The sequence below is a fragment of the Tachypleus tridentatus genome, chromosome 7 (assembly GCF_004210375.1).
Source record: "Tachypleus tridentatus isolate NWPU-2018 chromosome 7, ASM421037v1, whole genome shotgun sequence".
Lineage (NCBI taxonomy): Eukaryota > Metazoa > Arthropoda > Merostomata > Xiphosura > Limulidae > Tachypleus > Tachypleus tridentatus.
Window position 1 is genome coordinate 91042618 of NC_134831.1, and position 19078 is coordinate 91061695.

The window sequence follows — 19078 nt, forward strand, 5'->3', positions numbered from 1 at the left end:
TAAATGGCATTAAAAAGATTAATGGCCTTTAAAAAAACTCAAAACTTTACCAAGGTGGACAGTGTCACCGTCACCAATAACACTGTCTAACGTTATGAACAAACCTTGGGACAGAACATGTTTAAAATGGTGCCGTCGTTGAGATTCGTAATGATGACAAGACAGTAAAATGTGGCTTATTGTGACCTGAGTGTTATACAGACAACACATTCGTGCATCAGTCCCAGATAAAAGAAAACAATGAGTTAAAAAACTGTGACCAATGTGTAGTCTAGTTAGAACAACTTCCTCTTTCCGATCTTTTCGGTAACAAGATGGCCAAAGCCCAACATAGGGTTTTATTTGGAAAAGCTTGTTTTCGCGTTGCTCACTCCAAGTCGACTGCCAGCTGGCACGGAGCCGAGCCTTGAATACAGGACCACAGCCCATGTATGGGACAGACACAGTGGTGATAGTGCCAAAGCAGATAGACTTAGCTGCGGTGTCCGCGAGCTCGTTCCCGCGAATACCAACGTGGCCCAGAATCCAGGAAACCTGGATAGAAGTAGATGTTACAGATAAATGGGCAAGTCGGTTTTAAATATCGGCAAGAACAAGATGTGAACTAACGTTAAGCGATTCCAGGGCCAGTAGAGAACTAAGCGAGTCAGTATAAATAGTGCAGTTTGAGTCCTGCTTAACTTCTATGTGATTCGGGGCAGGAGAAATGGCATACAGTTCAGCAGTGAACACAGAAGCTATAGAGGGGATTCTGCGTGCAACCACCGAACCGCAACAAACCATGGCAGAGTCCACACAGTCACCTGATTTTGAACAATCCGTATAAATATGAATGGTTCAAAAGATGTTCAGTAAATAACAGACAGTATTTCCAATATAGAGTATCTGCTTTTCTCAGATGAATTAAAGACAGGTCACATTTGGGGACTGTAATAAGCGAAGGTGGGATGGTCTAACCAGTGAATATAGCAATGTTATCCAAGGACAGACCCAATTCATCCAACTGTGCCTGGATACGAGGGCCAAAAGGAGCAATGGCAGACGGTCTGGTCTGAAAACGAATGGCCCATCGAGGAAGGAAAACACAACCTCAGGTGGAATGCTTTGGTAAGGAAAGAAGTTTCGTAGCATATAGTAAAGACAGCTGCAAACAGTAGAGGTGCAAAGAAGGTTCATGAGACTATGTATAAGCTCTGAACTGGGGAAGTGCGGAAAGCCCCAGTACAGAGCCAAAGTCCTTGATGATAAATGGGATCCAGCATCTTTAAGGCCGATGGTCTGGCAGAGCCATAGACCAGTGATCCATAGTCGAGTTTCGATCGAATAAGAACACGATATATCTTTAGCATAAAACATCGATCTGTTCCCCAAATGGTGGTAGAGAGGACATGGAGGATGTTCAGTGCTCTTGTACATTTGACCCATAGCTGCTTGATGTGTAGTATAAAGGTCAGCTTATTGTCAAAGATAAGCCTCAAGAACTTAGTCTCAGGAACCACGGGCAGCACAACTTCACTGATACGGAGTTCAGGATCAGGGTGAACACCCCGTTGGCGGCAGAAGTGCATGAAACGGTTTTAGAGAGAGTTTGCTGTGCTTCACTTCAGTAAACAATTGAGGGCAGTCTGTAGCTTCCGTTCAATATACCTCATGTTCGACGACTGACATGAGATGTGAAAGCCGTCGACAAAGATCCAATTTTGAACAGTGAGAGGGAGTTGTTCAATGATGGCATTACTCTTTATACTGAAAAGTGTGACAAATAAACACAGCCATGAAGGACTCCAAGTTCCTGTAGAAAAGAGCGGGAAAGTGTCGAACACACACGAACTCGGGATTTCTTGTCCATTAAAATTTTTAATAAAAATAGGTAAATGGTCACGTAACTCATATATATAGATCCCGCAAAATGCCACACCTCCATGTTGTGTCATAAGCCTTCTCAATGTCAAAGAATATTGATGCAAGATGTTGTCATTTGAGAAAGGCTTCTCTGATTGATGTTTCAAGTCGAATCAAGTGATCCATGGTGGAGCGCTGTCGTCAGAACCCACACTGGGTGGTCGAGAGGAGGTTGTTTGATTCGAGGAACTAAACAAGACGAACATTAACCATCCTCTCTAAGGTCTTACAGAGACAGATTGTGAAAGCAACTGGACAGTAGTTTGAAGGAATCTTGGGATACTTCCCAGGCTTAGAGAAAGGTAGGACAATAGCATCAGAAAAAAAAAATTATCCTGCCAGATCCGGTTAAAAACAATTAGAAGAATAGCAAAAGAAGCAGGAGATAGATGGTACAGTATTTCATAGTGTACATCATTAGGTCCAACCGATGTACTGCCAGACCAATGAAGGATCAATTTGAGTTCCACCAGTGTAAAGGGACGATTATAGTCATAGAGACAATCAGCTGGAGGTCTAGGAATGTATGTGTGAATGTTACATAGGTACACATATCAATTACATTAGGTACTTCTTGTTTTCACTTTTAATTAAGATTTCACTTAATTAATTGTGTATTCAAATATTCGGTCGTTTACTTTTTGTTACACAACGTTAACAACATGCTCGTTCATACACTGATAAGTAAATTATTACTTATTGTCCTGGTGTACGGTCACGTAATTAATATTACATCCAAATCACTTGTGCTCAAATTACAGCGCCCGAATTAGGCTTAAAGCCGAAATGACACGAATATTCATTTATTGACGTCACTCTACTAATCATTGGAGGTTCTTGTTTTTTACTGAAAATTAATATAAACACAAATATATATATATGAAACTACATTTATTCACTAAAAGTTAGAAACAAGGAATCTGATATTTCCTTTTATTTATTTGTATGGGAATATATATGCATGTGTGTGATTGGAAGATCACGTGCACAGTGGTTATTCGTGAACCTGCTCACAACGATAAGGAATACATACGAAAGAAGCTTCTAATTATTTTTCCAAAATTATTAATTTTATAACACTAACTAACTGTGTCAGAAGAGAACAAACTAGAATCATTTTTTTATACATATTTTATAAATAATTCTTATTTTGTTTTGACTGTTGCATAGTGGAGATGACATATCCTGGTAGTTTAAGAGCTCGACCGTGACGGTAAATGCCATTAGCGATGGGAAGCGTTGACTTGCTGTCTTTTCTCCAGTTTATCACTTTGAAATTAGAGAAAAGTTTGGCAGGCGGCCCTCGTGCAGCTCTCCGTGAAATCCAACAAACAAAACAATAACAAATTTCACATCTGACTTAAAAACGAAGTCATAGTTCCCAAGTTCACATGCACGAATAAAATCAAAGAGTGGAGTTCTACTGCCCGTGATTAGGATCCGTTACCTCAAACTATGCTTTGTCACCAGTAGCCAGGATCTATGGATGTTATAATAAAGCTTTGAAATACCATTAGTGAAATATAAGATGCACGCCCCATCGCCCGCTTCCCCCCTTCACTTTTTCAGATATAATAAAGATCAACAACAGTAGGATAGTAAAATACTATCAGAGACAAGGTTCATTTGTGTACATCATCACTGTTGACTGGAACTGATCCTTACTCTGATTCAAACCATTAGCAGTAAAGTGAAGGATGTTAAGAGAAACCAACATCCTCACTTAATGACATCAACTATTCGTGGTACCAGTGTTGGAAAGGATATAAAGAGAAACCAACATCCTTACTTAATGACATCAACTATTCGTGGTACCAGTGTTGGAAAGGATATAAAGAGAAACCAACATCCTTACATAATGACATCAACTATTCGTGGTACCAGTGTTGGAAAGAATATAAAGAGAAACCAACATCCTTACTTAATGACATCAACTATTCGTGGTACCAGTGTTGGAAAGGATATAAAGAGAAACCAACATCCTTACTTAATGACATCAACTATTCGTGGTACCAGTGTTGGAAAGGATATAAAGAGAAACCAACATCCTTACTTAATGACATCAACTATTCGTGGTACCAGTGTTGGAAAGGATATAAAGAGAAACCAACATCCTTACTTAATGACATCAACTATTCGTGGTACCAGTGTTGGAAAGGATATAAAGAGAAACCAACATCCTTACTTAATGACATCAACTATTCGTGGTACCAGTGTTGGAAAGGATATAAAGAGAAACCAACATCCTTACTTAATGACATCAACTATTCGTGGTACCAGTGTTGGAAAGGATATAAAGAGAAACCAACATCCTTACTTAATGACATCAACTATTCGTGGTACCAGTGTTGGAAAGGATATAAAGAGAAACCAACATCCTTACTTAATGACATCAACTATTCGTGGTACCAGTGTTGGAAAGGATATAAAGAGAAACCAACATCCTTACTTAATGACATCAACTATTCACGGTACCAGTGTTGGAAAGGATATAAAGAGAAACCAACATCCTTACTTAATGACATCAACTATTCGTGGTACCAGTGTTGAAAAGGATATAAAGAGAAACCAACATCCTTACTTAATGACATCAACTATTCACGGTACCAGTGTTGGAAATAATATAAAGAGAAACCAACATCCTTACTTAATGACATCAACTATTCACGGTACCAGTGTTGGAAAGGATATAGCGACAGGCCAGAACCTTACTTAATATCAGGTATTCACCTTACTGTTGGTGAGTAATCAATCAACACTGGTAATTATGAAAGTTCGTGCTTTCGGAATTGTTGGTTTCCTATCAGGTGACGTGGCCTATTTTATCTTTAACGTCCATTCAGATGGTTACTTGAAGTTCCAAACTCAATAGTATTTTTCACAATTCTGCAAGAAAAAATTATTTTACCCCTTGTTCTTTTTTCCCCATAATTGGAACAAACTTTTAGGATTTACTGTAAAAACGTCAGAACCTGGAGAAAATTGAAAAGTGTTCACTTGTTTCAATTTACGGGAGTGTAGCATCTAACACTCAAAACAAATTCTGACGAGAATGGTTGGGAAGAAGTTTGACTTCAACAGCAGTATTACATAATATAGAAGTATGAGGCAGATAATGATCGAAAACAGATGAACCCGGAAGTTTGACTTCAACAGCAGTATTACATAATATAGAAGTATGAGACAGATAATGATCGAAAACAGATGAACCCGAACACCACAAATTAATTTATCTCTCGATGTACCGATTTTAGGTCTCACAGTTCCGACGAACTGCCTTTTTGTGTATCTTGGAATATTTGGACAAAGATTAAAGAGAAACACAGTGGGATGCTGTCTTCTTTGCGCATCCAAATTTAACTTTCTTAGAACAGTTTTAGGGTATGTCATACAACGAACATTGGTTTTACCAAGCCGTTTCATTCAGCATGCACTTCAAACGACTTCACATGTATTCCAGCTTCTTTCTTTACCCCAACACATTGAATGTTTCTACGTCAACACGTTTTGCTTCTACAGAGCACGAGTCGTTCATTAAGTTAAAAACAAACTGCATCACATCCGTTTATCAGAAACTCACCACTACCCATGTTAATCCCCCTGTCTTAATTCAAAACGTGTGTTTACCCCATCTCGTGAGAAATTTCCGACTCCAGATGAGTTAAAATGACAGACGATTAATAGCATGGGAAATAAGATGGATCCGGTCCCATTGTATCGAAGAAGTTCAAAAGTCATACACAATAGAAAGGATACTGTGTGTAGCAGAGTAGAAACATAACCTACACATACTCGGGTGAACACGATCTAGAACACAGGTACATACCGCCATATGTTATCTAATATATAGTTACACCAAGTCTGGATATATATACGGGTTATGAATCAATATAGATACTGGCGTACATAAACATATATAGTCTCGTAACCTATATATGTATTGGTCTGGCAGTTTACACATACATGGGTGTATATGGTGTGGACAAATACACAGGATACGCAACAGACAATACTATTATATTTATTTAGATTAGTAGTTACGTGGACACACGGCAACCGGAACTGTCATGTTTATATAGATGAGAAGTTACATGGACACACAACAACCGGTACTATTATATTCATATAGATAAGTAGATACATGAACATAGAACAGACAGTATTGTTATATTTATATAGGTGAGTAGTTACATGGACATAGAACAGACAGTATTGTTATATTTATATAGACGAGTAGTTACATGAACACACAACAACAGGGTTACACGGGTGAGAGTTTGTATGTTTTTTGTCTGTCAAACAGTAATTCCAAGTATGTAAAGTATTTCAACTATAATGTGGGAACTTGTAAGGCCTATAACAACAACAAAGTTATAGAAGTCAGAGTTGACGAAACACCAAAGAACACGCATTTAACATCACACGAACCACATTAAACGTTTCTACGTTATCGTCACGTTCATAGAGAAAACTTAAGGGAGACGCCTTCCAACTCTTTATGAAATACTTCTTAATCCTAAAATTCGTGTGAAGCGAGGGTTGGTTCACTTTGTTCAAATGCGAGTTGTTCGTGAGATGTCCCAACGAGTAAGTTTCAAAGAGAGTAGAAATGTAATCTCTCACAGTAGTTCTTTCGCTTACCCTTTTAGGTCATTCGTTAAAAAAGCTTGGTGTTTCCTCAGCCCTCTGGGTCAAGAGTCAGAGCCCCCGGAGCTACTGACAGACATCTGCTGTGGTATTATACTATTCATCAAATAAAGAAAAATACGCACAGTCTCGACCCTTATCTTGCCTAATTTTCGGGCGGAGTGGGAAACAGTTGATAAGTTCACATTTAATACAATAGTTACTATCAGTTGTTGTTGTTAATGTAAGATTACACAGTGTATTTTGGTGTCGAGCGGATACGATCCACACTACCGGTTCGTTCTTATGGAAAGATTCCCCTTCCCATGTTACAGTATATAAAGTAGATCCTCTCCTAAAAATATTTCAATGAAAGACATTGTCCTGAAATCGTGGGAGCTCGTGACAAACTAGCTTAACTCACTTCCCACAGTTCATTGACAACTTAAATGGGAAACACCCGTCCAACAGTCCGCCGACGTTAATCACTGCAGTTAGTGGGGGTCATTTCTCACCCCCACATCCTCATCTTCCCATTTCACTTCCTCTGACCGAGGGAACAGCGCGACCAACCACAACCGTTCTATAGGTTTCGGTAATTTTGTGTGGTTCGTATCCAAATTAATTCATCTTTGTCGAAGGGCAGATTCGACACTTGCGCGTCGTTACGCGTAGTCAGGGGTTTAGCTACGTGCACAAATTATTGATAACTAAAACATGAGTCATTTGTAGTTTTTATTAAAGCCACACAGCCTGAGAGAATGAACGATAAAAAAAACAAAAAACCGATGCGCCTAAAACATAAATGTTCAGCGAGTGAAAGTCAATAAAAATCGATGTTTTATTTCAAGTGATTGATATTATTGTGTGTAATGGGTATGAAAACAAAACTATACAACAATTTCGATTTTTTTTCTTTCCTATTTTGAATCCACTTGGAGAAATAAATAAACATTCCTAAATTTCTACATGTGTAACTAAAATAAATCCTCTTATCTCCAGAATACATCATTATTGGTTCGCAATTACAACTTTGCCAGCAGCTGTCGATAACCAAAGTTCACTAATATTTGACGAAACTGTAATAGCGAAATATTAAGCTAATAAATTACATTCACGACGTACCCGACATTATTATAAATGAGAAGTAATAAATTCCAGTTTGCGTTAAACAAAGTTGAAATATGATAACTCCTCTTCAGAAAGTTGATCGAGATAAACTACTTCGAGTTCGGAACAAGATACATTTGTTTGTAAGCACGTGTCCTAGCCGCATATTCTCAAGACAACGGTTCGACCCACAGATCGCGCTGACGGGCATGGAATTATCAGGCGTTAAGAAATATGTTTTTCAATCTGTGATTTATCTGAATATTCTTGAGAACAAATAATGGCACAACGTTTGATACTGTTTGTTGGTGTAGTTAAAAATAGGTTATTATACTATTTGTTTGCCGTCGTAGTAAAAATTTTTGATACTGTTTGTTGGCGTAGTTAAAAATAGCTTATTATACTATTTGTTTGTCGTCGTAGTAAAAACTTTTGATACTGTTTGTTGGTGTAGTTAAAAATAGCTTATTATACTATTTGTTTGCCGTCGTAGTAAAAATTTTTGATACTGTTTGTTGGTGTAGTTAAAAATAGCTTATTATACTATTTGTTTGCCGTCGTAGTAAAAATTTTTGATACTGTTTGTTGGTGTAGTTAAAAATAGCTTATTATACTATTTGTTTGTCGTCCTAGTAAAAACTTTTGATACTGTTTGTTGGTGTAGTTAAAAATAGCTTATTATACTATTTGTTTGTCGTCGTAGTAAAAACTTTTGATACTGTTTGTTGGTGTAGTTAAAAATAGCTTATTATACTATTTGTTTGCCGTCGTAGTAAAAACTTTTGATACTGTTTGTTGGTGTAGTTAAAAATAGCTTATTATACTATTTGTTTGCCGTCGTAGTAAAAACTTTTGATACTGTTTGTTGGTGTAGTTAAAATAGCTTATTATACTATTTGTTAGCCGTCGTAGTAAAAACTTTTGATACTGTTTGTTGGTGTAGTTAAAAATAGCTTATTATACTATTTGTTAGCCGTCGTAGTAAAAACTTTTGATACTGTTTGTTGGCGTAGTTAAAATAGCTTATTATACTATTTGTTTGCCGTCGTAGTAAAAACTTTTGATACTGTTTGTTGGCGTAGTTAAAAATAGCTTATTATACTATTTGTTTGCCGTCGTAGTAAAAACTTTTGATACTGTTTGTTGGTGTAGTTAAAAATAGCTTATTATACTATTTGTTTGCCGTCGTAGTAAAAACTTTTGATACTGTTTGTTGTTTCAGTTAAAAATAGCTTATTATACTATTTGTTTGTCGTCCTAGTAAAAACTTTTGATACTGTTTGTTGGTGTAGTTAAAAATAGCTTATTATACTATTTGTTAGCCGTCGTAGTAAAAACTTTTGATACTGTTTGTTGGTGTAGTTAAAAATAGATTATTATACTATTTGTTTGTCGTCCTAGTAAAAACTTTTGATACTGTTTGTTGGCGTAGTTAAAAACAACTTGTACTGTTTTGCCTGTCGTCGTAGTTAAAAACAAGTAAAATTATGATTGGTTGGAATTATTCTCACGCTAATTATTTTATTCAAACGTTTACTACGAAGATATCAATGTGGGGTAAGTTACCCAGGGATGGAGAATAAGCCCTACCCCACGGTTTTTCGTTAATAAAAGAATACCCCTCCCACATTTATTCAGCAGCATTGCTCAATTCTAAGAGAGTCAGTCATCCGACCTCCTTCTACAATCATCTTTGAATTCACTATTCTGCCGTCTATGTACGTCATGAACTAGCTATACAGTTCACAGACATTTTCACATTCTAAAACAAATGGGATTTTATGTAAAATGGTTTCTTAATAAGTTATGTACTCTCAATACAAAATACTATTACCTTCAAGCGGCTCACAGTTTCTTGAAGTTAAACAGTTTTTAGGTTAATAAAGCTTTCTTGAAGACAAGTCTGTTTTAAACTTAAACTAAATGTGAAAAGTGTATAATTCTCTGTTTTCGTTCTAACTATTGACATAAACTATAAAACAAAATCGTGATTCGAAAATTGTTAACAGAGAAGATAATACGCATGTCATGAATTAGTTCGTTTTGATCAGTGTTTCTGTTCAGTTGAGTAAAATTCGCATTATTTCTTACCTGGTGGACACAAACAGTCCACGGCTGCTGCTTCACGTTTGTACCGACTTGGGACCGTCAGATAGCGTTCGACGTGCTAGATGAGGACATAAAAATATATTATAATTATAACAAGAGTATTTACATCAATTGCCAACTTAAGTTTAGAGATAAAAGTAAAAAGTACAAGTTCAGTGTTTCGTGTTAAGTATTATTCAAATAGTTAACTCACGGTAATGCGATTTTAACACAATTCACACAGTGAAACGTATTTTCTGGCAGAAAGTTTCATACGAGCTTATATTTTATTTATATTACGGCTGTGGGCACCTACATGAAGAAAATCTATATTTAATATCAAAGCTTATGTATTATGATTTGGCCTTTAGCAGCAGGCCAACCCAAGTCTTTATGTCTATTAATCAAAGTTTATATTAGAATCACTTTGGATATTTTATTATAATTTACATTATTAATCTATTTTGATAGAATGATTAGGATAAGGTTGCTAATGATACACTCACCATTAATATTTTTCACTTTTATTTTCGGCCCGGCATGGCCAAGCGCGTTAAGGCGTGCGACTCGTAATCCGAGGGTCGCGGATTCGTATCCCCGTCGCGCCAAACATGCTCACCCTTTCAACCGTGGGGGGCGTTATAATGTGACGGTCAATCCCACTATTCGTTGGTAAAAGAGTAGCCCAAGAGTTAGCAGTGGGTGGTGATGACTAGCTGCCTTCCCTCTAGTCTTACACTGCAAAATTAGGGACGGCTAGCACAGATAGCCCTCGAGTAGCTTTGTGCGAAATTCAAAAAAATAAACAAACAAACAAAACAAATACTTTAATTGTCAACTGACATCGGGTTGATTCTATTTGATACAGTACGCACACATTTGAAACTAGTTACAGAAAAAAAAACTAATATTTTACATATCCAAACCGAGTGCTGTCCGTTCAATGAACAGCTAAAGTACAACAAGAAATCTGTGTACAAAATCATTATGGTTACCATAAAGAGGTTTCAGGCAGATTACATAAAAAGAAAGTAAAGAGCTTCAACAACGTTACAGATTGTTGTCCAGGTCCATGTGACCTCCAATGTCCATTTATGACCTCCAGCACCTCTGGATGTTATATTCTCACTGTGATCACTTTCAATAAATGTTGTTCCAATAACAAACGTGGGCTGTTCGATTTGGGTGAGTGGCTTCTTTATTTAAAATGTACAACAATATTTTGTTCATATCTGTAAACAAATCAAACACGCCCCCTAGAGTGATGTATGAATAATGTATTCAAAACTTAAAGTAACGAGTAACATAGAAATACATTAAACTTTGCTTCTCTATGAATGTAACGATTGTTAGGTTCTGATGACATTTAACCTTATCTTTCTATTGCATTTTTTAAAATAATACCTTAATATCTTCTAACTCACAAACGTGGAGTGTAGTTTGCATTCACTTTGTTCCATAAATGGAAAAGCTTGTTCGTGTAATTTAAGGTGAACAAACACGTTTTAATATCATGGTAATACCACAACCAAAAGTTACAGATAACTTGTGTAATTTAAGGTGAACAAACACGGTTTAATACCATGGTAATACCACAACCAAAAGTTACAGATAACTTGTTATTTAAGGTGAACAAACACGTTTTAATACCATGATAATACCACAACCAAAAGTTACAGATAACTTGTGTTATTTAAGGTGAACAAACACGTTTTAATACCATGATAATACCACAACCAAAAGTTACAGATAACTTATGTTATTTAAGGTGAACAAACACGTTTTAATACCATGATAATACCACAACCAAAAGTTACAGATAACTTATGTTATTTAAGGTGAACAAACACGTTTTAATACCATGGTAATACCACAACCAAACGTTACAGATAACTTGTGTAAGCTAAGGTGAACAAACACGTTTTAATACCATGGTAATACCACAACCAAAAGTTACAGATAACTTGTGTAAGCTAAGGTGAACAAACACGTTTTAATACCATGGTAATACCACAACCAAAAGTTACAGATAACTTGTGTAAGCTAAGGTGAACAAACACGTTTTAATACCATGGTAATACCACAACCAAAAGTTACAGATAACTTGCGTAATTTAAGGTGAAAAAACACGTTTTAATACCATGGTAATACCACAACCAAAAGTTACAGATAACTTGCGTAATTTAAGGTGAAAAAACACGTTTTAATACCATGGTAATATCACAACCAAAAGTTACAGATAACTTTATCTTTCTTGTCAATATAAAAATCAGTTCGCTCTAGAAGTTCTGACATTAAATATATATGTCTGGGCTACAATTATAGAAAGTTCTACATGAATATAACACTGATATTACACTATATAAATATAACATGATATTGTACTACACTGCTGTGCATTATTTGAAAACTGTTACTAAGTGCTGGTACTTACCACCAAATAAATAAAATTTGTATTTTTTCTAAAATTGTAACTGATTTTTAAAAGATTTTTTACAGAAATGATATTAAAATTTGAAACCTAGAATATTTAGTTACGACAACAACATCAAGATATAAAAATGAATTCTACACCTGACAACATTACTAAGATAAGTTGCATGGTAACAAAATCAACAAAATGGTTTGTTTGTTTGTTTTTTATGAAAAGTTACTTTTGCGCCAGTTTTATGGTTCATATTAAAAGTGTTCGCAATAACATCCAAAACGTGTCATGCTACAGATGATGCTATTCTAACACGAGCTAAATGTTCGAGTTTAGAATGTTTGTTTGACCTTTTAAACACCGGGTTGTAAGTAACAGCGTCAATTGATGATGGCCGACGTTTATGGGTTAAAGCTTCAAATTTTAAGAAGTTACGAGGTAACATTGTTCCAATAAATAACGGACTCATTTAACTTGGACGATTCGGTGTACGTCTGTCTTGTAACAGATAACTACTTGAAATGTTGTATTGTGACAGAAAACGTTACAATGTGTAAGAAATGATTACAAATACGTAGAGCAACAATTATTAAGTTTTAACTTGTTGTATGTTAATTAAGTTCGGTGTATTTTACTAATACACATAATAATAAAGTTCAGTGTATTTTACTAATACACATAATTAATTAAGTTCAGTGTATTTTACTAATACACATAATTAATTAAGTTCAGTGTATTTTACTAATACACAATTAATTAAGTTCAGTGTATTTTACTAATACACATAATTAATTAAGTTCAGTGTATTTTACTAATACACAATTAATTAAGTTCAGTGTATTTTACTAATACACATAATTAATTAAGTTCAGTGTATTTTACTAATACACATAATTAATTAAGTTCAGTGTATTTTACTAATACACATAATTAATTAAGTTCAGTGTATTTTACTAATACACATAATTAATTAAGTTCAGTGTATTTTACTAATACACATAATTAATTAAGTTCAGTGTATTTTACTAATACACATAATTAATTAAGTTCAGTGTATTTTACTAATACACATAATAATTAAGTTCAGTGTATTTTACTAATACACATAATAATAAAGTTCAGTGTATTTTACTAATACATTTACATGAAGAACAAGACTAACTTGTTCTTTTCTGCGTTGCCAGATGTATAGGAGAGTTACATCTAACAACTTTTATGTTTTACATTTCACCTCTAGAATATGTTTTCCAGATCACATCCGCAAGTTCTTTCTTAAAAGTTACGACCGGATAACTGACTGTGTAAGTTACACATTTTCTTTATCACTTGGTGAATACATTAAGTATTTATAATCGACATGACTGCCGTAACAAATATGACTAAATGTTCCAATGTATACATCTTCACATATGCCATTCTAATTGTGTGGCAGTCAAAGGTTCAGTACGCGACTTGAACTGTTCGGACACGTTTCCTCATAATTAAAACAAAATTCCAAATTATTTAACCATGTATACCACTTGGTAATTAGTGATTACCGCATGTTATAATCAGTGTATTTTGAACTATTTTCTTAATGAACTCAGCGTGAAAATTCGAAAGTTTGAGCTCTCGACTACGTAACAGGAAGTGACGCAAAAGTTCACCTTCCGAACAATATTTATAATATTAGTAATTATGATATTTATCGTTATTCAAATTGACTGTGTGTTAATTGATTAACAGTAGTTACATACGCACGTGTGTGTTTGTTTATATCACACAATTTGATTATTAAATATAACTTAAGTACAGATGCTATCATATAAACAGCGAGAAATTCACGGATGTCTTGTTCGTTTTAAATTTCGGTTCAAACCCGGGTCTTCAACGAAGAAAATGATTCTTGACTTCATCTAACTAAACATCAGTTTTATGAGAATACTAGTAACATTATTATTGCAGTTTAATCAACATCTTGATGTAAGGTTTTTGTCTAAAGTTTTAAAGTTTGCTGCTTCGCTTCTAAATCTAAACTTGTTCTAAACTTAAGGTACTTTACTTTTATTTAATACAAGCTGGGAATCTTATATTCAACCGATTATGGAGAATTACTCGTTACTATAGAGTACACGACGACACGTGCAGACATGTTCTATCTGACGGCCGACATGGATGTGGCCAGTATCATAGTGTGGTAAAGTTGTAAGAACGTCAACATGTCCTTTACACGAACATTTAAGTGAACGTCAGATGTTTATAAAAATAACAACAAAGATCTTTCACTCTATAAACAATTCAGAGTCATTCGTCCCTGATCCCTTGCTGGCTGAACCTCTGCTGTATAACGTAGGGGGCCGGCACGGCCAAGCGTGTTAAGACGTGCGACTCGTAATCTGAGGGTCGCGGGTTCGCATCCCAGTCGCGCCAAACATGCTCGCACTTTCAGCCGTGGGGGCGTTATAATGTGACGGTAAATCCCACTATTCGTTGGTAAAAGAGTAGCCCAAGAGTTGGTGGTGGGTGGTAATGACTAGCTGCCTTCCCTCTAGTCTTACGCTGCTAAATTAGGGACGGCTATCACAGATAGCCCTCGAGTAGCTTTGTGCGAAATTCAAAAACAAACAAACTATAGCGCAGGTTTCATCGTAAATGGTTTTGTCATAATGTCATGTCCAAAGCACACCAGTCGTTCAAGGTGACTTTCCAATGTCTACGTACTGTATACGAGACCGACAGGCTTATTTGAGACCAAAACCACACTGAGCGATCTGCTGTATCCGTTGCGGGATTTTAGCTTGTTAGTCCGTAGACTTGTCGATGTTTCGCCAGAGGACCCAAAATTCAACAGACGCTGCGTCCGACGACTTGACCGATACGTCTTCGCATGGAATTGCATAAACGTTTTATTGTTCTTCTGGTTGAAGTATTCCACGGTTGAACAGAAAGTACGACCGGAAGTACTCTTATCTTGGTGAACTTCCACTCTGTTCACCACTTGATCTCTCTTGACTTCGCTCCTAGGATGGCTTTAGCTATAACACTATGTAACACAAAGTTTGTTTCTGGATAGTATGTTATTTATTAATTGCTTATGTTGTAAAAGTACAGAAAATGGCCGTTATTTCCTTCAAACTTTGCTTTTGTCACCTGGATAATGAAATTTAGAAATTAACCTTTTTTCTATGTAAAAATGGACAAATTTGTACATTTTCATTTACATAAGGTCTGAATAAAACAACATATGAATCAAGATTTACATGTATTTATGCTAAAGTTACACAAAAATGTTTAGAAGTGAGTAGTTTTTGAGATTTGCTACTGTAATGTAAATCGCTTTCACTTATTAGCCCCCAAATACAGTCTCCCATCATGTTTTAGTTATATGCTCCTTGGTAGCAGCGTTCAAAGTCCAGTATATCTTGGTTGAAACGCTCACCTTGCTCCTCTGAATATGCTCCCATGTTCTCCTTCAATTTATCAAGATGAGCGTCAAGGATATGAACTTTCAGGGACATCCTTCAGCCCATATTACCATAGTTCTTCACCAGAGCCTCAAACAGTTCCATATAACTTTCGGCCTTGTGGTTGCCCAAGAATACCCAAGACACTGCGACAAAGCTTCCCCAAGCTTTTTTATCCCTTTCTACTGAGCTTCTTGAGGAATTCTGTGCACTGCAGGATCTTCTTCATTTATGGTCCAACGAAGACACCAGCTTTGACCTTTGCCTCAGGTAGCTTAGGAAAGAAGTCTCGAAGGTACTTGTAGGTTGCAGACTCTTTATCAAGAGTTGTGACAAATTGTTTCATAAGACCCAATTTTATGTGCAATGATAGTAACAACACCTTCTGGAGGTCCACCAGTGGTTCACACTTGACATTGTGCCTCCCCACAGTGAACTCGGTCCATTGCGACCAGTGCTTCCTGTTGCAGTGTACTACGGTGTCCCTGCTGTTCCAAAGACAAAGATAACAGGGAAACTTGGTGAAACCTCCTTGGAGACCCATCAGGAATGTCACCATTTTGAAGTCTTCGATAACCTCCCAGCCATACTCATCATACTTCAAGGCTTCTAACAAGGTCTTAACGCTGTTGTATTCCTCTTTCAGGTGCACCGAATGAGCCAGGGAAAGAGACGGATATTTATTCCCGTTATGGAGCAGCACAGCTTTGAGGCTTCTGGATGAGCTATCAATGAAGAGGCGCCACTCGTTCGGGTTGCAGGCAACTCCAATTGCCTCACACAAACCGGATACATTTTTTCGCTCTTGTCTTGATAAATTGGCCACGTACACAGCAGAATGCGTCTGGAGAATACTTGCAGCTTCTTGATGCTATATCTGATAAAATCAGATAGGTTTGTGTTCACTTAGGCAGCTGGAACTGAACTGAAGTGGTAAGCACCTTATATATTACTATGGAAAGTTCTTGCAAGTTCTACAACATTCTAGAAAGTTCTTGTAAGTTCGAGAAAATTATCAATCAGCTACTCAGTACTGAATCTACCTGGAATGTTCTGGAAAATGGGTAAATTTGAAAATTTCATTAGCCAGGTCACAAAAGCAAGGTTTAAAGAGAAAAATATGTCTTTTCCATTTACTTTAGGCATAAGCAATTGGGAAATAACACTTTCTGTCCAGGAACAAAAAATACTGAAAATTTTGTTACATAGTGTAATCTTTGGACCAGGGGAATCTTTGTTTGTTAAAAATAAAGACACATAATGAACTGTCCGTGCTGTGTTCACCACGGATATCAAAACCTGGTTTCTAGCATTATATGCCTTCAAGCTTACCACATAGCCACTGGAAGAGAGGTCTTAATCTCACCTGTTACAAGAAGACACGATGCCAAACTTTGATAGGACTTCTTATTAGCCTCTTTCTGCCATTTCACCGTTACTTTATATCGTTATGGTTGTCAATGACTTACTAACTAATTGGAAAATTCAAAATCATTTTGATATAACCTACTCAACCCTTTGGACTTGTTTTGTTGACAAGCACATGATATCCATTAATTTCATTTTAATATTGATTATATTTATTTTGATATGATCTTCAACAAGATATATTCACATAGCGTTTTCTAATAAGGTGATTTAAACCAGCATTCCTTAACTTCAACTTAAAAAATATTATTATTTCAGCAAAAACTTTCCATTAACTCTGGAACTTACTAGAAATTTAAGTGACTTGTACATCATATTATGCCAAACAATTACGACTTTTGTCTTTATCTATTGACTCTGTATGGCCAGGTGATTAGGGCGCTCAACTCAAAATTTGGGAGTCGCGAGATCGAATCCCCGTCAAACCAAACATGCTCGCCCTTTCAGTCTTGAGGATGTTGTAAAGTGACGGTCAATCCCACTATTCGCTAGTAAAAGAGTAGTCCAAGAGTTGGTGGTGGATGGTCATGACTAGCTGCTTCATTCTAGTCTTACACCGTTAAGTTATGGATGGCTAGCGTAGATAGCCCTGGTGTAGCTTTTCGCGAAATTTTTTAAACAAACAAATATTTTACGAGTCCTACAAAATATTGTCTTGAATATGTTGTAAAGTTACTCAAGGTCCATGAGCCCCTGTTTAAAAGCCTGGACGTTAGGTCTGGTTTGTTTTGAATTTCACGCAAAGCTACACGAGGGCTATCTGCGCTAGCCGTCCCTAATTTAGTAGTGTAAGACTAGAGGGAAGGCAGCCAGTCATCACCACCCACCGCCAACTCTTGGGCTACTCTTTTACCAACGAATAGTGGTAAAACACCCCCAATGCTCAAAAATGGAGGATGTTCGGTGATAAGATTCAAACTTGCGACCCATTGGCTGCGAGTCGAGCATCTTAACTACTGTTCATGACAAGTGAAAATTTAGGTTGTCCAAGAAATAACTGTCGTTTTGAATTGTGAAATTTGGAAAAGTATAAACAAGTGTTGTAGAATATGCTTTACACAGAGTAAGCGCCATTTACTTAAACATACTTTTGCCAACGTGTAACCATGCTGTTTAAGCTCCTGCTGTAGAAATCAGAGTTCCTAAGATCAATGAACTCACTGAAAGCTTCTTCTGCAGCTGCTTTGTTTTGAAAGCGTTTATTGTTCAAAAAGTTGTCAAAGTGCTTGAAAAAATGAAACTCTGTAGGAGAAAGATTTGGAAAATAAGGTGGATGAGGCAGAACCTCGATTCCCAATTCATTCAATTTGTGGAGCGTCATCCTTGACAGGTCTTATAACGCCGATTTTGTTGATCTTCAGTCATCACATGTGGAACCCACTTATCCAACTTTCTGTCTTTCCAACCACACTCATGTGGTTGGCAATGCTTGATTTGTTTGTGTCTAGCTTTTCTACAAGCTCACGTGCTGTTGTGTGAGGGTCTGTTTCAACTTCTAAGGATGGCTTCCTACCATCTTCACGGACTTTCATCTCCATGTCGAAACCTGTACGTTAAGTAACTAATGTTCCTGTGTAGTTTCTGTAGCGTTTCGTCCAAGTCGTAGGGCAAAATCACACGAAAGTCATTCTTGTCCATGCTGCCTTGTGGTTGCAAAACTTACTCTGAGTGGAGTTGAAACAGCAATTAAGACACCTTATAAACGACAAACGTTGGATTAAACCAAACAACGATAAGTTTACTCAATATTCAGCTTCCAAATGTCATCGTGAGAATTCCTACATTTATTTCTGGACAACCTAATAATTGAGGCACGTAGAAGGGTGTTCTAATACGTAAGGAAAAAATCCAACAAATCCCCATAAAGTGTGTAAAAAATAGGTGCCATAAGATTAAATGTGGAAGCAAACTTGTATAAAATATATTTTAAACACTCATTCTTACTAATTAATTAGTTGTTAGTTATAAACTGCACGAAATAATAGAACGTACTGTATTGCGTTTCATCTCCTTCGAAACTGAAATATAAAACAATGTTTGGAAATGAACCAAAACC

General features: G+C 36.4%; 1 protein-coding gene across 3 annotated transcripts in view; it reads right to left on the bottom strand.

Moving 5' to 3' along the window:
* The window catches only part of LOC143256181 (uncharacterized), a 160073-nt gene that overhangs the window by 90650 nt on the left and 50345 nt on the right, over positions 1-19078 (bottom strand). For all 3 annotated transcript variants that reach the window (XM_076513053.1, XM_076513052.1, XM_076513051.1), the window contains exon 2: positions 9730-9805. In XM_076513053.1, coding sequence (XP_076369168.1) covers positions 9730-9805 — 76 coding nt within the window. The remainder of the gene's footprint in view (positions 1-9729; positions 9806-19078) is intronic.